The sequence below is a fragment of the Alternaria infectoria genome (genome assembly GCF_024043175.1).
Source record: "Alternaria infectoria strain BMP 0036 chromosome Unknown scaffold_5, whole genome shotgun sequence".
NCBI lineage: Eukaryota > Fungi > Ascomycota > Dothideomycetes > Pleosporales > Pleosporaceae > Alternaria > Alternaria infectoria.
The window spans coordinates 807,343-823,589 of NW_026250694.1; the positions used below are offsets into that span (position 1 = coordinate 807,343).

Sequence of the window (16,247 nt, forward strand, 5' to 3'; positions counted from 1 at the left end):
GGCACGGTAGCTACGCGAGGAGCTGGATAGACTGATTGGGTTAGCCTCGGCTTTCGGTCCGTGGCATTATGTTTACTGATCTTGCTTGTGTGATCTTCTCGCGGGCTCGCGCTCGAACTTGAAGTCTTTTCGCGAGGGACTTTGGGTGTGTACGTTGGTGGGTTGGTAAGTCGATAACTGTGGTTACTGATCTTGCTAGGTGATGTGCTGCAAACATCGAACCTCGTACGAATGTGATTGAAAGAGGGCAGTTGTGGGTTGTGAGACAACTACTCCACGATGTGTGTTACTTAAATATCAGATCCTGTACTCCCAGTTCCGTTCAAACAGCAACGGTACCGAAATCAGCAATCCGTGGACTAGTCTAGAACCTCTTCTACCATCCCCTTCAACTCATCCGACCAATTACACGGTAAGAAGATCTCCTTGAAGCTTTGGCGGCCTCACGTGCTAACATTGAAGTGTCAGAAGCCATGGCTCAAGAATCCGTCCTTCTTACCGGTGCTACCGGCAATGTCGGTGCAATCACCCTTGAGCACTTGATCCGTGCAAACCACAAAGTCAACATAGTCATTCGAAAGACGTCCGCTATCGCGTTCTTCGAGTCCAAATTTACCGACGCCGTCAAGACCGGTCTACTAACATTCACTGTCATCCCGGACATGACTGTCCCTGAAGCTTTTGATGAGCCTTCTTCATCCGCGACAGCCATCGTACATCTCGCAACTCCCCTTGCAGGCCCTGGAAGTGACCTCGTAAAAGAGATGATCGAACCGACGTGGACCATTGACGAGAACATTCTGGAAGCGGCTAAAAAGAGCAAAACCGTCAAGAGAGTTGTCATCTGCGGATCAATTGTGCAAACCGTGCTTCTGCCCGATTTCTTTAATCCCAATCTCGTCATTTCGGAGAAGAACTTCAACCCCATCACTTTCGAAGAGGCCAAGAACGACCCCCTGTCTGCGTATGTATATGCAAAGACCGACGCGGAGCACAAGACATGGTCATGGGTGAAAACGAATCAACCAGACTTCGATGTGGTGATGCTACTGCCTCCCTTGATCGCGGGACGAAGCCCACAACCAGGATACAAGCCGATCGCGAATGGTCCGGGAGGCAACTCTGCTGTGTATACCGCGCTGTTGGCTGGAGATGACGTTCAGGGTGTTGACAACATCCTTCCGTTCGTGCTGTGAGTATCTTTCCAGGTCCTTGAGTTCCGGGAGTCAGCCAGCCGGTTTGGTCTGCCCTTGCGGAGCTCTAGTACACTCGACTAGTAATTGCTTTGCAATTCGCTGACAAAACTGCAGAAACACTGACGACGTCGCCAAGTCCCACGTCACAGCCCTTGATCGGAACAAAGTGCCTGGCAACGAACGCTATCTGTTAGTTTCACCCGAGATCATGGACTTGCGAGCAATTGCAGTCGATCTCCGTGCCGAATTTCCCGAGTTGGCCAAGCGGATTCCTGCACTTCAGCCTAATCTCGAGCGAAAAGGGCCGGAGAAATTTGCGAAAATTGACACTTCGAAGTCGGAGGCTGTCTTTGGAACCCAGTGGAAGAGTGGCCATGACACCATCAAAGAGGTAGTCTTGGATGTGGTAAAATGGGAAAAGGAGAACAACGTGAACTAGAGAACTATACCACAGTTTTGATCTTATATTGCGGTTGGAATACTACGTGAATTGCAGTATGAAAGTGACGATGTGTTCTTGACTCTTACAAGCGCACCTGGGAGAGTGTCATGGTTGCCTTCAGCGCAACACAAATTCCATCAACTCATGCCCTTCCGACATGCACTCCGCATCCATTTTACCATCGATGTAGGCTTCGCCAAGAAATTTGTACCACTGTGGTCGATTATAGGTACCTGACGGACGAAGAATGACAGGTACGCTGCACCCATACAAGATCGCAATGGCATCGTCCTTTGTCGTGTCTAACGGGCCGAGCCCTACGAGATCCTCGGAAGTTCTCACCGAAGTTGGTGAGATTGGCGTTGTCGGGATTGAGTGCGAAGGTGGCGAGCCGGCCGGAATAGTCGATCTCCCTTGAAGGATCACCCTGTTGGAGGTGACCGCTCGGACACGTTCCAAGTAGTCTTTGACAATGCTCTGCGGTGATACAGATTCATCTGCGCGCAACAGGTCGGTCGTATCGATATCGCCGTTAGGAGTCTCGTTAAGTAGGCAGTAGTTGCAAGCTCGAGAGTAATACGTTGGTACATCTGAGCCGTTGGGTCCACGACCGGCTACCAAAGTACGGCGGAGTTGATCGGGCGCTGGCTTATTTGCCGACGCATCTCGGTAAGTCCACCCCAGCTTTTCCAGCCCTCGTTGCGGGATAAGGCCGGATCGTATCGGAGGTGAGCTCCAATTCACTCTCCCGATAAGATAGCCAGATACTGTCAACGAATCGTCTTGTGGGTAGACGGAGAGCCGTGGACCTGACTTGGGACTTGGTGACCACTCTCGAGCATCGCCGTCCCCGAATTGAACGATCGGAGTACTGCGCCCAGAAGCGTTGTACACCGCCTCCCCAGGAAGGCCTACAAGGCTGTCACCAGCCTTGCGGCCCCTGAATACTGCCTCGCCCGCTCCATAAGACCCGTCTTCTGCAGTTAGAATCCAAGACGGGAGTGTTACAAGCCGTGGTGCAGCTGTGGGGCCAATGTCTAGCTTCTCCTTTTCTTTCAAAGCCCAATGACGGCAGATGATGTCCAGAGATTTGGATTCCTCTACCACCCACTCAACGAAATCGCGATAGACTTCGAAAAGGTCTTGCTTGTAATTAGGTTCTGGTGGCTGTCTGTGTGTACGTGCAGGTGAGCTTGAGCTCCTCGTTTTTACTGCGTTAAGCTCCTTGGAAAGGTTGCGCAAACAGTTGATAGTGTCGCGCGGATCGGATGTACTGAAAGTGGATAGCTGACACACCAGCTTTTCCAAGCTCATGGTCGATTCAGACGCGCCGTTCGATTTGGTTCGAAATAGGTTACTCGTCATCTCCACAAGTAGTTTGGCTCCAAGAGGTTCTAGATCAGATATCGGACTGCCGCCGAGTCTAGGGTTTTGTATCCTTGGTTGCAGTGACTTAAAGTAGCGATGGAAAATTCCGATGGCGTCCCTGAAATCGTTCCAATGAAGTTCAGATTGACCGCAGTGAACGGTAGCTTGCTGAGCTAATGCTAGTTCCTGGATGACCCAACGTCGCGAGAACCAGCTCCACTTGAGCAATTGGAACAGACTCGCCCATTGCGGGATGTAACGATCGTCTGTGAGGAGATTGTTCAGCTTGTTCAGGTCGACCACATCTTTGATAAAAGTCATCGCTTTACTCGAATGGAAGTCCGGATCGTCCAGACCTAGCCAGATGCAGACGCTGTATGCTTTTTGGTATATCTGATTCATCTTCATGACCTGAACCGTCTTCTCAGCATCGTTTTCCTGGCTGATGCAGAGTGCATCTACCCACAACGCCACATGCCTATCCTGTGCTCTCAGCCGTTTCAGAGCACTATACAGATTTGGTCGCACATAATGACGCTTCGCATAAAGCTTCTTCTGAGCACTGAGTACCGCGGCGGTGAAATCCTTTATGGGCTCCGTGGCCCATTCGTCGTTGATGATGATGCTGTGCAAGTCCTCGCCTTCGCCCCAGTGATACGAAAGAGCTTCGTAGCAGTAATCATCGTTCCCAAGTTGATCTTCATCAACGACCTGTAGGATTGCGTTGATGTCGTCATCTTCTTGTCCTGGCTTGACGATAAGTAAGCGGACCTGCTTAGACCCAATGGATGAGTATTCGTATGTGTCTTCGAGCTTTTTGAGGGCGTTCAACATTCGCGACTTCGTCTTAGTGGGCTTTTCACTACCAGCAGGGTTTCGAATGCCTTGGTTCTCTTTGCTCTTGACTGCAGTCGGCTGAATCCTCTGATACCTCGTCAATTTTGGCAAAGAGGTCCCGACCTTTTGTGGTGGAGAGGAGGCTTTTGCTTCACCGATGCCGGATCCTTTCGAAACAAAGATGGCCGATAGTCGCGAGTCATGGCGATTCAGTCCTGGTCGTTGGTGCGTAGCGCCTGGTTCGCGGGAGTCTGATGCTTTGTTTGGAGTCTAGGGCGGTCAGATATCGATGAGACATCGAGAACTAGCGATATAAAGGCAAAGTCAGCTCACCTGATAAGCTGTCTCATTGTCTTGTTCGTCCGCGCCCGCCATCGTGTCCACATGGTCTTGAGAATTATCATCCAGCTTGGAACGCTTGTGTGCTTTTTTATTGCTGTTCGTTTTCCCGCCATCATGGACTCTTTTGTTAGACGGTGTCATTCTTAGAGAATACGTATTTGCTCGTGCAAAAGATGTGGATCCAGGTCATGCCAGGTACTATGAGCGGAGCAGGATCTCAACAGATATTATGCATTTGGCAAGCTTGCCAGAGGGGAAGGTACACGGGACGGTGGTGTGGAGCTGATTGGATATCGTTGCAGCTCCCCCATCCCTCGCTTCACCAGACGAGGGTGACCGTACAGTTGCTGCATACTTGCGTCGGATGTAGTCTGCTCAGCGAAAGTCAAAGTTGCTACCCAGTCCAGACTAATTACCTATGCACAATCTAGCTAGATACTTTCCAGGTTCTGCGCATGTCCATGACATGATTCCGGTCGTGACTTTCCCTGTTTTGGCTCTGCGCGCACGCAGCTATAAAGTCTGATCTGCTCTCGAGTATCTGCCGGTCTGTGGGTGATGGATAAAAGTCATGCATGTGACGGCATGATCACCAGAGCTTTCCTCTTTCCGAGGTCATATCGAGCTAAGCCAGCTAATGAATCCATGCCCAGGTGGCGTTGATCCTAGGTTTATCAGGCCCGTTCCGCTCCAAGAGGCTTATCGAAACCGCCTGGGCAATGCAACCTTTCAGCCATGCCGGCGGTAGCTGGGAGGATGATTGCGATTTTTCAGCCTTGGCGGCAAAGTACCTAGGCATGTGAGCGAGACCAGCTATGAGAGCAGGTCTCAAAAGATTAGCTGGGTGGAGATGTATTAATAGACAGTACGAAGTGGGTGCAGTTGACATGTTCGCCTTTGCAACGTGTGTCTGTTCGCGATACGCAGGTGGGTGGATGCGGAATGGCCCCCGCAGATGTGGGTAATTGCGATCTGCATCGTGCGCTCCGGCTTCTTTCGCGTGGTCTTCGCGGGCAGTCCACCAACACTTCCTGCCCGTCTCAACTATTGCGCGCTTGATGGCGCATCCACCAGCCTGCGCAAACGATGCGCGAGGTCATACAAGCTTCGCTGTATGTTCGACATTCGATCGCTGATCGGTGTGCAACTACTGTATCCTGTTTGCCGAGGCCTTCCAGCACTCGATGACGGAACGGCCGTCCCATGCATACTTCACTACGCGCGCCTGGCGCGTTGGCAGTGTCGGCGATGCAAGTACTGCAGCCTAAGGCTCTTTCAGCCTTGGTGTCTATGGCAAGAAAGTGTCTTTCTAATATTATGCCTCGCTCAGCCTGGAGGTTATCACGTTGTTGGACTGCGCCCCAACAGGTGCAACGCCACCGAGCTCATATAGGCCTTCCGTGATCGTCGCTGAGCAAAGCATTGCCATTGAACGACTATGGACCCTCTCAGTGTTACCGCAAACGTGATCACGGTATTGCAGGTCGCCAACTCCATTATAACAATATGCTACGAAGTCCGTTCAGCTCTCAAGCAGAGTCCTTGGTCCCTCACCAGAACCATCGACGAGATAAGAGACCTCCGAAATGTATTGGAGAGCTTAGAACAGATCTGCCGCGCGCTCGACACATCAAAAGAGTCCGACACAGCACGTTTCCGCACATTCCAACTACTATGCGAGTCCGAGACCAGCCCGTTAAGTCGCTGCCTCCAGGAGCTATTGGATCTAGAGAAGAAGATCAACTCCGGCAAGCAGACTCCTGGAAGGTCAACTCTGTTGGCGAAAGCGCGGGTGCTCGCCCAGGTTATGGGCTGGCAACTGAAAGAAGGTGACGCGAAAGTTTGTCTAGAAAGAATAGAGCGGTGCAAAAGCACTATACTTCTGGCGTTGACCGCAGATGAGACGTAGGCTACCCCCACTTCATCACTCATCTCACTATCAGCTCATCAAGCCTTGTAGAGCTCTGCTCCTTGACATCAGGAAGATGACCATCTCTCTGAACGAGACCACGGCCAATGTGCATGGCAATGTTTCCAAGCTCCTCACTAGGATGGAGAGCGCAGAACTAGGTATGTCTCTTTATAACGTGCTACTTTCAGCAGCTGATGCGCACAGATGATCGATCCCGAGCTCTTACACATTGGCTTGCTCCAGTGACGCCTTGGGAGAGCCATGAAGCAGCTGCTTCTGCAAGGAAATCTGGAACAGGCGGCTGGTTCATCGAGTCGAAGGTGTTTCAAGCCTGGGCTGTCTCTGGCAATGCTGGACTATGGCTGAGCGGCTTTCGTATGTAACATTGTGACATCGGAAGTGACCGTGCTGACATCTTCGCTTAGCTGGGTCTGGTAAAACTATCCTCTTGTGAGTATGTGTTGAACTCTCGAGTATGCAACGATTTAACTTGACCGAAGCGCAAACGTCATCCAGTCTCTCGAGAGTTTATTGCCTTCTTTGCCGCAACCCACGTTGGCGGCGTTCTTCTATTGCGACTTCCGCAAGGCCGAGGCACATGACCCCACTAATATTCTAGGCTCTTTGGTCGCGCAGATATGTTCACAAACTGGAGCCAGCTACGACGAGTTAGAAGCTGCTTTTGATCATAGTCGCCATTCGAACAAACGGCCATCCATGGCCTTGCTGAGAGATATGCTATGTTTGCTTTCCGCGTCGAGAAGAATCATCTTGCTGGTCGATGCGATTGACGAATGCGTTCAGCGGAAGGAGTTATTGTCATCCTTGGCTTACCTCCAGAGCCTGGGAAAGAATATCAGCATCTTTCTTACGAGTCGGCATGAGCTCGATATCCAGGATGCACTGGCTTCATTCGAGCTCATTCAGATGGAAGGCTGGACAAGAGAGGTCGATGAACACATCAAAACGTATATCGACCACAGACTACAAACTGATCGAAGTTTGTTACGACTGAAACCGTCGGTGAGGGATGAGATTAGTGTATGTTTACATGAAAGATCTTGTGGAATGTAAGTGCCTCTTTCATGAACTTGCGTCACATGAAAATAACAATACAGGTTTCGATTGGTTCAGTGCAGCCTTGATCAAGTATCTGCGCTTCGTACCGTCCGCGATATTCGGACCACTCTCCAGCACCTCCCACAGGAGCTCGGACAGATTTACGAAAGCATATTGATGAGAGTTTCCGCCGCTGATACACCCATCGTTCGCAAAGTCCTACTCTGGCTCTCATTCACGGTGTTGCCAGTCACACTAGAAGAGCTTCACTCTGCTATCGCTATTGAACATGACTGCGAAGAGTTGGATGAAGACTCGTGCCTAAGTAGCGCAGAAGAAATAATTGCTGTTTGCGGCAGTCTGATCACAGTCTCAACGAATCGGCCAGGCCATGTCCGTCTCGCTCACCTTTCTGTGAAAGACTATCTGCTTTCAGAAGACATTCGCAACGGCCCTGCGACAGCCTTTGCACTCAACCGAACCGCAAGCTATCGCGAACTTGCTTTGGACTGCCTAACCTATCTCTCTTTCCGGAGCTTCCAGAGCGGTCCTTCAACATCTGGGGACGAATTCGCTGCACGCTTGGCAAACTACCCTTTCCTACGCCATGCGACCACATCCTGGACATACTATCTACGAGCAGCTGAAACTCCAGAGAAAGCATCAATTCAACATGACGAAAAGGTTCTTGCGTTCTTTTCTCCGTCCAATCATGAAGCGTTCATGTCCTGGATCCAAACTTTGAACGCCGGGTCTTCCTCGACTGGCAGCAGTTGGTCTTCGTATCCAAACCATGCAACCGCTTTGTACTATGCAGCATCTTTCGGGTTGCTCCACGTCTGTCAGCATATCATCCACCAAGGAGTAGACTTGAACGTCCCAGGAAGTCGATACGGAGGTACCGCGCTGCATGGAGCTGTGTGTCGTGACCAACTGTCGGTCATTCGCGCATTATTAGAAGCGGGTGCGGATGTCAACAAGTGCGATTTTGACAATGTTAGTCCACTGCATACTGCTTCAGCAGAAGGCTATGTGGACTGTGTCAAGCTGCTGCTCCATTATGGGGCGAACAAAGATGCGCTTGACAGGGGTGGAGAGAAGCCCATTGATTGGGCTAGGAATGCGGAGCAAGATGACTGTCGGGATGTACTCAATGCAAATCTTGTAGAGATTGCAGAGCCCGTAGCTGGTGCGGATGAGGCGAGGATGTGGACTGGATGGAAGGGGACGTACGTTCCTGTTTGGTCGTCGCGAGTATAATGTCTCCGCTGCGCAAAACCCTAGATAGGCCATCTCGAATCATACTTGAAGTGTCGCTTGCGAGATCATCTCTATTGGCCATTTCTTTCGGTCATGAAGCGGACGGAGAAATCGTGATATTTTGATCAATGCATATGATGCGAGAGCCTTTTGAAACGCGTCACTCAGGCTGCGTATCACATTTGGTCATAAACCACATGAAACTCCTTTTGCACCCTCACACCCCCTAGCGAGCCTGCGATGTCTTCTCTAGTCAAGCCCTCCCTAGAGCTCGATAACGATGTCGCTGCTGATCGACTCTGCTCCATATTCCTGTGTGTAGCGTCGTCCTTCCCGGAGTATACGATTGTGGATAGCTCAATGCCGTGCTGATGACGAAGAGGCTCTTCAGAGATGCTAGGCGTTCTGTTGACACTCCCGGTGAAACGGTTGCATAATGAGTTCCAAGCTTTATCGGAGGTCCGCCCCACTTTCAAGTCGTCCTGAGTGGTTTTGGCGGCGCTGCTTCTGCCCTTGGACGTCGTCCGTATATCACCCCGACTTGCTCCCATATGCGTGCTCATACCGCCGATTTGTAGATGCGAGAGGAAGGTCTGGATACGAGGTAGTGTAGCGTGATTGATCGAAAGGTGAACAACGATTTGATCCATTACGGCCCATCTCAATTGCGATCCTGGGATGTGATTAGCGATATGCTCTGATGAGAACATGGCTCCTTACGTGTTTGATCCTCTAGCTGAAGAGCTTTGTGAATGACTACCATTCGTCCAATATCCACGACGCAAATGAGTAAACGCGATCCGAACAGCCAAAATACAATGGATTTGGTATGGGCTTTCATTTGAACACCCCGGATAAGTGGAAAGATCCAGAAAGCAAGCACAGTGTCGCTTAATATGTTAAAAATCGTGATCGGATAGTACACGTTGCCATGTGTAGAGCAATTCTTCGGACTAAGTATCCAAGGTTGTGGTAGCTGGCATTGGAAGGCGATCAGAAAGAGAGAGAGTAGTGTGTAGACAGCGACCATAGGTATAAGCCATCTGGTAGCTTGAGGCCCGACTTGTTTTGGAGCGATGCGTTGGAACAGAACAACGAGCGATAGTTTAGCGAGAGCGAGAGCAATGACGCCCGAGATTTGTGCGGTCCAAAAAAGCTATAATTATATGTTTAGTAAAGTCCGCAACCCCTAATACAACTGTTTACCTTGAAGTAATGAGCCATTTGCTTGTCATCAAGCGTATCCTGGTGTCTGCCCAGGCCTGCTCGGACGCAGAAGTGAGACAGGATGGACGTGATGACACCAAAACACTGAGCTTGATTAGCAAAGTGAGTACAGGAAGTTGAGACATGAATTCGTACAAGTCCTGCACCAAACACGATGTCATCAGACTCGAGCTGATGGAACTTTTGCCGCCGCATTGCCATGCGGACAGTTGCGATGAGGATACTTGTAACTGGAAGAACGATGGAGACAATCGTGTTGATCGGGCCATGGTCTTCGGCCGTGAGTGCGGCTATGGGTTGAATAGTGCCAGCCATGATAGAGCGACGAAGTAGTGTTGGAGTTGGCACGACAGGAACGCTGACGCCTAAGATCACTCATACTAAATGTCCTTCCTCACGACCAGCTCACTGGGATTATTCGGGCGTTCATTCGTGCAGGCACGGCAGGAGCAAAATCCTTCTCGCTGATAGCCAACATAGGAGTTGGCGGGCAGTACCCTGCTCGCATAAAACAGGTGCCTATGATAAGAGAGTCGCCGCCGCTCTTAGGAGCCTCATCTCATACGTGACTATGAGGCGCAGTAGGAATGATATTGCTCAGAGCCCTCGCCGACTTCGATGATCACGTCAGAAGGACTTACAAGGGACATGGCGGTAGGCGGTGTCGCCTGCGAGATAATCCCTCGTGGCCTCATCTCTGTTCCTTCCTGTAGACTGAGTGCTAGTTGTCAGAGGTCAATTAGCCGAGGCGTAAAGTATATGGTGCTATTCAAAGCAAACTTATGGCTTGCACAAGAGTATCATGGACGGTGCAAAGGTTCTAGCAAGACCACAGATGCCCACTTACGCGGCCTACCAGGGTGGGTGTGATGGCGAAAGGCAGGTCGCATCGCGCGAGAGTGACTTGGGTGTGCATCCACAGGAACCGAGCGGATGGGAGCCCGCCGCCGCGCACGGCCTGAAGCGAGGTTGATGAGAGCAGTAGAGTACCGTCAACGTAGGAAACGATTGAACAGGTCTACAACCTACATTAACATCCATGAGTGAGAACATGCAAAGTAGGCAACCTGACTTCGATGTAGACTCCAAACCTGTTCAGGTAGACATCTTAAGTCCCTTACTATGCGAGAAGTGATGAATGAAGCTCGAGCGCGAAGCCCGGAAGGAAGGTGCAGTGATGATTGAAGCGACGGCGAAGAGCGGTTAGCGGTGATACTGCGCCAAGACCCCAATGAGGTTAAAGGCCCGGGCTAATTTCCATCAAGACCTCGGGAGGGTCAGGCCCGTGCCGTTGCTGTTCCCCCACCCGCACGGCAATGCTTCTTTTACGCCGCCTCAGATCCGAAGAAGACAAAGAGCTGCGAGCTGGAGCTACTAACGCCATTTGATAATGAGATTCTGTGTCTGTCGACAGGCGAGCTGCTGTGCCGCGCGCGCAAAGACACCAATCCTTCAAGTAGTGCTCTGCTACCTAGGCATCTCTTCCACTGCTAGAGTGCGATTGTCGAGCCTCAATAGTACCTAGGTACTATCGGCTAGCAATCTATATGTTGCTAGGAGAGAATGGGGAGGGCTGTTAAGAGGGGACCTGGAAGTAAAGAACCCTGTCAATACACATCCAAGGTAACATTCGAACGCAGCATCCACCCCAACGAACTGTTTTAGACACCTCGCGTCGATGCAGACTTGCGGCGTAGGCATCCTGAGATCCCCACTGTCTCTTTGGCGACTGGCTAGGTCTGCTCTCGGAGCTTGACTACATGAGTCAAGTTGGAATCCTGAGATACGCCCGGGCATGGGACGTAAACAGGAAGTATACTGCAGCTCGCTTCGCAGATGTCAGGATCTATGCCGCTCAACAAGAAGTCGGCTCTAATGGTCGTATGTGGTCAGCCCCAGGATAAAACCTCCGAACCCCTTGTCCAGTGAAATCCCTTACCACTCACAATGCTTCGTACTTTCACGGTTTCCCACGACCACGACGCATCTCTACGGCCCTCTCCTCGTTCCATCGATATGAACAAGGATGAGGCGCTTGTCACGACAACCGTTCCAGATTATCACGATGGACTACGGGAGAAGACGGAGAGACGCAAGGATGACACTCTCCCCTCTGGTTCCTCAAGTAGTGGCGGGTTCCAAGTAAGTCCCACCGACCCATTGCTCAAAGATTGGCCAGCTAATTTCTCTCTCAGCGCTACATAAACCAACTCGCCATCAACAACTTTGGCTTCACACTCCAAGTAGCATGGGAAGCTGTTGGCTTGTCATTCCAGCTTGCATGGCTCAATGGTGGCCCTGCCGCGCTTGTCTGGGGGTCTATGATCGCTGGCGTCGGCTCTACCCTCGTTGCTACAGCTTTGGGGGAGATGGCCTCCATGGACCCCACCGTAGGTGCACAGTACAGATGGTCGGCGCGCTTCGCTTCATTCGCTCCCGAATTCTGGGGGTTTATTCAGGGCTGGATCACAGTCATTGCCTGGATTTGCAGCTGCGCCGGTGCCTTCTCCTTCATGTCGAATACTTTATCCGGCTTGATCATCTTTAACAGCCCAAGCTACGAACCAAAGGCCTGGCACTCGACGGTGTTCCTGATCGCCTTCCTCATTGTTCCGCTGGTTCTCAACCTCTACTTGCGAAAAATCATCAACTATCTGGAAACGATCGGTGGCATTTTCCACGTTGTCTTCTTCGTTGCCATCGTTGCGACACTCTGCACGCTTGCGAAGCGCAGTACACCCGAATACGTCTTCATGACCTTGCACACAGACGCCGGTTGGGAAAATCCCGGTGTCGCATTCTCTATTGGCATGCTCGCTGTGGCATATCCCATTAGCAGTTTTGATGGTGTCCTCCACATGAGTAAGCTGCGCAACCCAACTAACTCAACCTCCAATCCCAGTGCTAACATAGTCCACAGTCGAGGAGACCAAAGAACCTCGCAAGCGGGTACCCAAAGCTATGATCTTGGCAACCTCTCTGAACGCAGTCATGATGGTCGCCTTCTGTATCTGCTTGATGTTCTGCATTGGTGATGAAGAAGCCGTCGCGAAATCGATCTTGCCGATTACGGAGGTCTTCTACTCCGCGTAAGTGCACCACCTGGGAGGTGACACAGGGTGAACACTAACATGCTGCAAAAGCACAGGGTCGAAGGCAGCATCAACGGCAATGACGGTTTTGATGGGGCTTCAACTGATGGTTGGCAACTTTAACATCGTTGCATCCGTGGCTCGATTAGTCTGGCGATTCGCATCCGACAAAGGTCTTCCTTTTCACCAGCACTTCACCTACGTGAGTCTTGACCATGCCCATGGTGATCGACTGAAACTGACAAAGCTCTAGATCCATCCGACGCTCCAAGTTCCAATACCCGCACTCTTCCTAGTTGGTTTCATCTGCTGCCTTCTATCGCTCATCAACCTCGGTTCCGCAGCCGCCTTCAATTCGCTCATATCCCTACCTACCATCGCGCTATACGTATCATACCTCGTCCCAATCTCGCTATTTACGGCTCGTCAGCTTGCCGGTAAACACCCGAAGTACGGGCCCTTTCAATTGGGCAGATGGAGCATTCCGATCAAGCTCTGCGCCATTGTCTACTTGGTATATGTCATCATCTTCGTATCGTTCCCAGCATCAAGACCGGTGACAAGCTTGACAATGAACTATGCACCGCCGATCTTAATTGGGTTTATGGTTATTGCAATGGTAGATTGGTTCGTCAGGGGTCGCAAGAAATTTGAGGTACCTACAGCTGCACTCGAACATGGAGAGGATGAGAGGCAGTAGGTATGCATGTTGGGGGCTGTATGGTGACATAGAATCAGAATTCGGCTCTGCTAGTAGGCGCAACCCGGTCTATTAGTAACGTTTGATCGATATTGATCCCTGGACGCCTTCGCAATGCCATATATCTCTCATGAGCTCTTCGCTAGCTAGCTGCACTTCATCAGCATGCCGTTCTGCAGTGGAACCCAGCTACGTTCTTACTCCTGTCTGAGCCGAAAAGACATCTCAGCCCACACGTCGGCCAAGCTGCAGCTCTAAACAAAGTAGGAGAACACCATCGCCACCAAGCCCAGAGCGAGAGCACTAGGTGCAGCTCCCGCCATAGAAGCACCAGAAGCCTCAGGAACGTTGTTCGTAGCCGCACCGCCCATGTACCACGACCCGATATCCGTCAACTCGCCGTCCTGGGTCAGCATCGCAGCGTTCGCGCCCACGTTGCTGACATCCGATCGGAAAGCGCCGAAGTAGGAGTAGTGTGTGATGTTCCTGATACAGCATTAGCCAACATTATCACTGCCAAAAGCCACATGGGACGAATACTTACGGCCAACTATCAAAGCTCTGCGCACTCATATTATAAAAACTCTGCGTCTCCTCAAGCGGCTGATTCGGGTACCCATACTCCGTAACCCACACCGTCATGTTCGGCCACATCGTCGTAACGCGTCCAATATGGCTCATCATACCCTCGAAATTGCCATACCAGTGCACAGGGATGAAGTCGGGATTACATCCGCCATCGCACTCGTTGAAGAAGTTCTCCAGCCACTGCCATCCGGACTCTGCGCCTGTGACACCTGGTGCGCCTAGCTTGATGCCGAGTTCCTTGAGGGGCTCGATTTCAGCTTTCCAGCGTGCGGCGGCGGTGGTGACGGCGAGATTGGAACCGCCGGTGCTGTGGCCGCCGTCGGGTTCGTTGAAGCCGAGGACGGCGGTTATGTTTGCTCCGTCTTTTATCTGTTGCTTCACGGAGTCGAGGAATGGGGTGCCGGTGTCGCTGTCAGAGGCGCCCCAGAGCATAGGGACGAATTGCATGTCTGGGTTATCTTTGTAGGCGGACGAGGGGTCTTTTTGGTAGTTGTAGTACCATGTTGGAGGAGAGGGACCGGTTGTCCAGATCTTGTCGTCGTCGGGGTGGTCATCGGAAGGGACGTAGACGAGACCGCGTTTTGACGATGTTGAGGCCGTGGATTGCGCTGCTGTGGAGGTTGTGCTCGTGAGCAGCACCGTTGCGGCGCTGAGAAGCGCGGTTCGTCGCATCTTTGCTGTGAGGTTTGTGTGGTGAAGTGCTCTCGGGCGTGGCGATGTATGAAATTCGACTTTTTGGGAAGTGGATCCAGATTATTCGGTACCAGCGATACGAAGATAGGTCGCGAAGGGGTCCGTTGCCAGTTGTTGCGTCGCCGTGCGATTGGGTGTCGTTATTCAGGGACACCTCAAGATACCTCTTTGCTCGTCGCAATGGGCAAAGACAATGTATATGACAGGAGGCGATCAAGTAGGTAACGAGGCAAGAGTACCTTCCAGGAAATTTCCAACTCTTCTAGCCAGCTCAGCCACGAAAAAATCCCAAAGCTGTCAGGAGAAACTTCGAAAGCGAGGTCGTTACGCAAGCCACAAAAGCGCCTTTGCAACCGGGCCAAGGCGAGACAATTAACAAGCCGGGTATCGTACACAAGTCCAGAAGTCCGGGAAGAGAGAACAGGAAACGAACGATCAGCTACACAGCGAGGACCTTTCTTCCCAAATAGATACCCGTGCGAGTCAAGAACTTGTTAGCTTCCAACGCCGTCAAACGTCACGAACTCAGGTACTTTCAGAAAAAAGATGCCTAGGTGCGCTACCAGGCTGGAGATAACAATGTAACCCCACCGGCCACTCACGCTACACCTGCACCATGGCGGTTAGCATCTATCGAAAAGAGATAAACCGGCATCTTGGGAGCCGGCTAGATTGCTGCCGCGCCGCTCAGAAAAGCGTAGTGGCGTCGTGCTAGGTAGGTTTTGGAACCTTTGGTGACGCCTGCCGTGACGCAGGTACAAGCGCCCATAAGCCCGCGCCACAAAAGGGGACAAGGCACGACCCAAAGTAAATTCTCGGGAGATCGACTTTGCCGGAGGCGTTCGGCGGGAAAAGCGTGGTTTTTAGGTGGGACGAGGGTGATGGAATAAGGATTTACATCGAGCGATCTGAGTGATCGGCAGGTACAAATCTGCGTCGGGCTGTCGAGAGTTTTCCGTCGTTCTCTTCGTTCAGATGCTACACGTCGCAGCCCAGGCAAGGTACGTCGCTAGAATGTATTGGCTCAGGGGTGGCGCATGCGAAGTGTGTCCCAACATTTTGGGGCTGCAGCGAGTGTTCAGCTGGCCCGCTGGGTAGCTCTCTGCCTGCAGGGCTTATCGGCGAAAGTTAAGATCGCACGTGCTCTGGACGATTCTAGGCCAGGTGTCGCCGAGCCGCGTGTAGTAAGTTCTCAAGACATGGCATTTTCTGGGCAGACATCACTCACAACCACGCAGAGGTACATGAAACAGTGATATAACAGTTGGGTATTGGTATTTACATCTTTCGCTACATCCTAGTTCACATTGCCGTTCCCATTCCATTTCCAACTCCCCTCACTCCATCCATTTTCCAACCTTCTTCTCCTTCACTCCACCTTGACGATATAGCAGAAAAGATAGTGGTATGTGTGCGCGAGCCCCAGGCTTACCGCTTTGCATGAGATTACAAGAGCTTGTATCAGATCTTTCTTTACACAAAAAAACTCGATGAACACAAGGAAAGATTCGTAAATACACAGACGTGGAGC

The 16,247-nt window shown here is 51.4% G+C and overlaps 4 protein-coding genes across 4 annotated transcripts; 3 read left to right on the top strand and 1 right to left on the bottom strand.

The window, feature by feature from the left end:
- Positions 1–473: 473 nt before the first annotated feature.
- On the top strand, positions 474–1,635 carry J4E92_003938 (uncharacterized protein; the record flags this gene model as incomplete). The annotated part of the gene is made up of 2 exons (XM_051495331.1): positions 474–1,192; positions 1,311–1,635. 2 exons carry the CDS (start codon positions 474–476, stop codon positions 1,633–1,635), a joined length of 1,044 nt encoding a protein of 347 aa, XP_051354350.1.
- A 3,988-nt stretch (positions 1,636–5,623) lies between these two features.
- On the top strand, positions 5,624–6,480 carry J4E92_003939 (uncharacterized protein; the record flags this gene model as incomplete). The annotated part of the gene is made up of 2 exons (XM_051495332.1): positions 5,624–6,025; positions 6,289–6,480. 2 exons carry the CDS (start codon positions 5,624–5,626, stop codon positions 6,478–6,480), a joined length of 594 nt encoding a protein of 197 aa, XP_051354351.1.
- Positions 6,481–11,659: 5,179 nt separating this feature from the next.
- Positions 11,660–13,031, top strand: J4E92_003940 (uncharacterized protein; the record flags this gene model as incomplete). Its single annotated transcript, XM_051495333.1, has 4 exons — positions 11,660–11,785; positions 11,839–12,505; positions 12,564–12,732; positions 12,989–13,031. The coding sequence occupies 4 exons, from the start codon at positions 11,660–11,662 to the stop codon at positions 13,029–13,031; spliced, it is 1,005 nt and encodes a 334-aa protein (XP_051354352.1).
- Positions 13,032–13,689: 658 nt separating this feature from the next.
- J4E92_003941 (uncharacterized protein) lies at positions 13,690–14,695 on the bottom strand (the record flags this gene model as incomplete). The annotated part of the gene is made up of 2 exons (XM_051495334.1): positions 13,690–13,921; positions 13,980–14,695. The coding sequence occupies 2 exons, from the start codon at positions 14,693–14,695 to the stop codon at positions 13,690–13,692; spliced, it is 948 nt and encodes a 315-aa protein (XP_051354353.1).
- Positions 14,696–16,247: the final 1,552 nt, after the last annotated feature.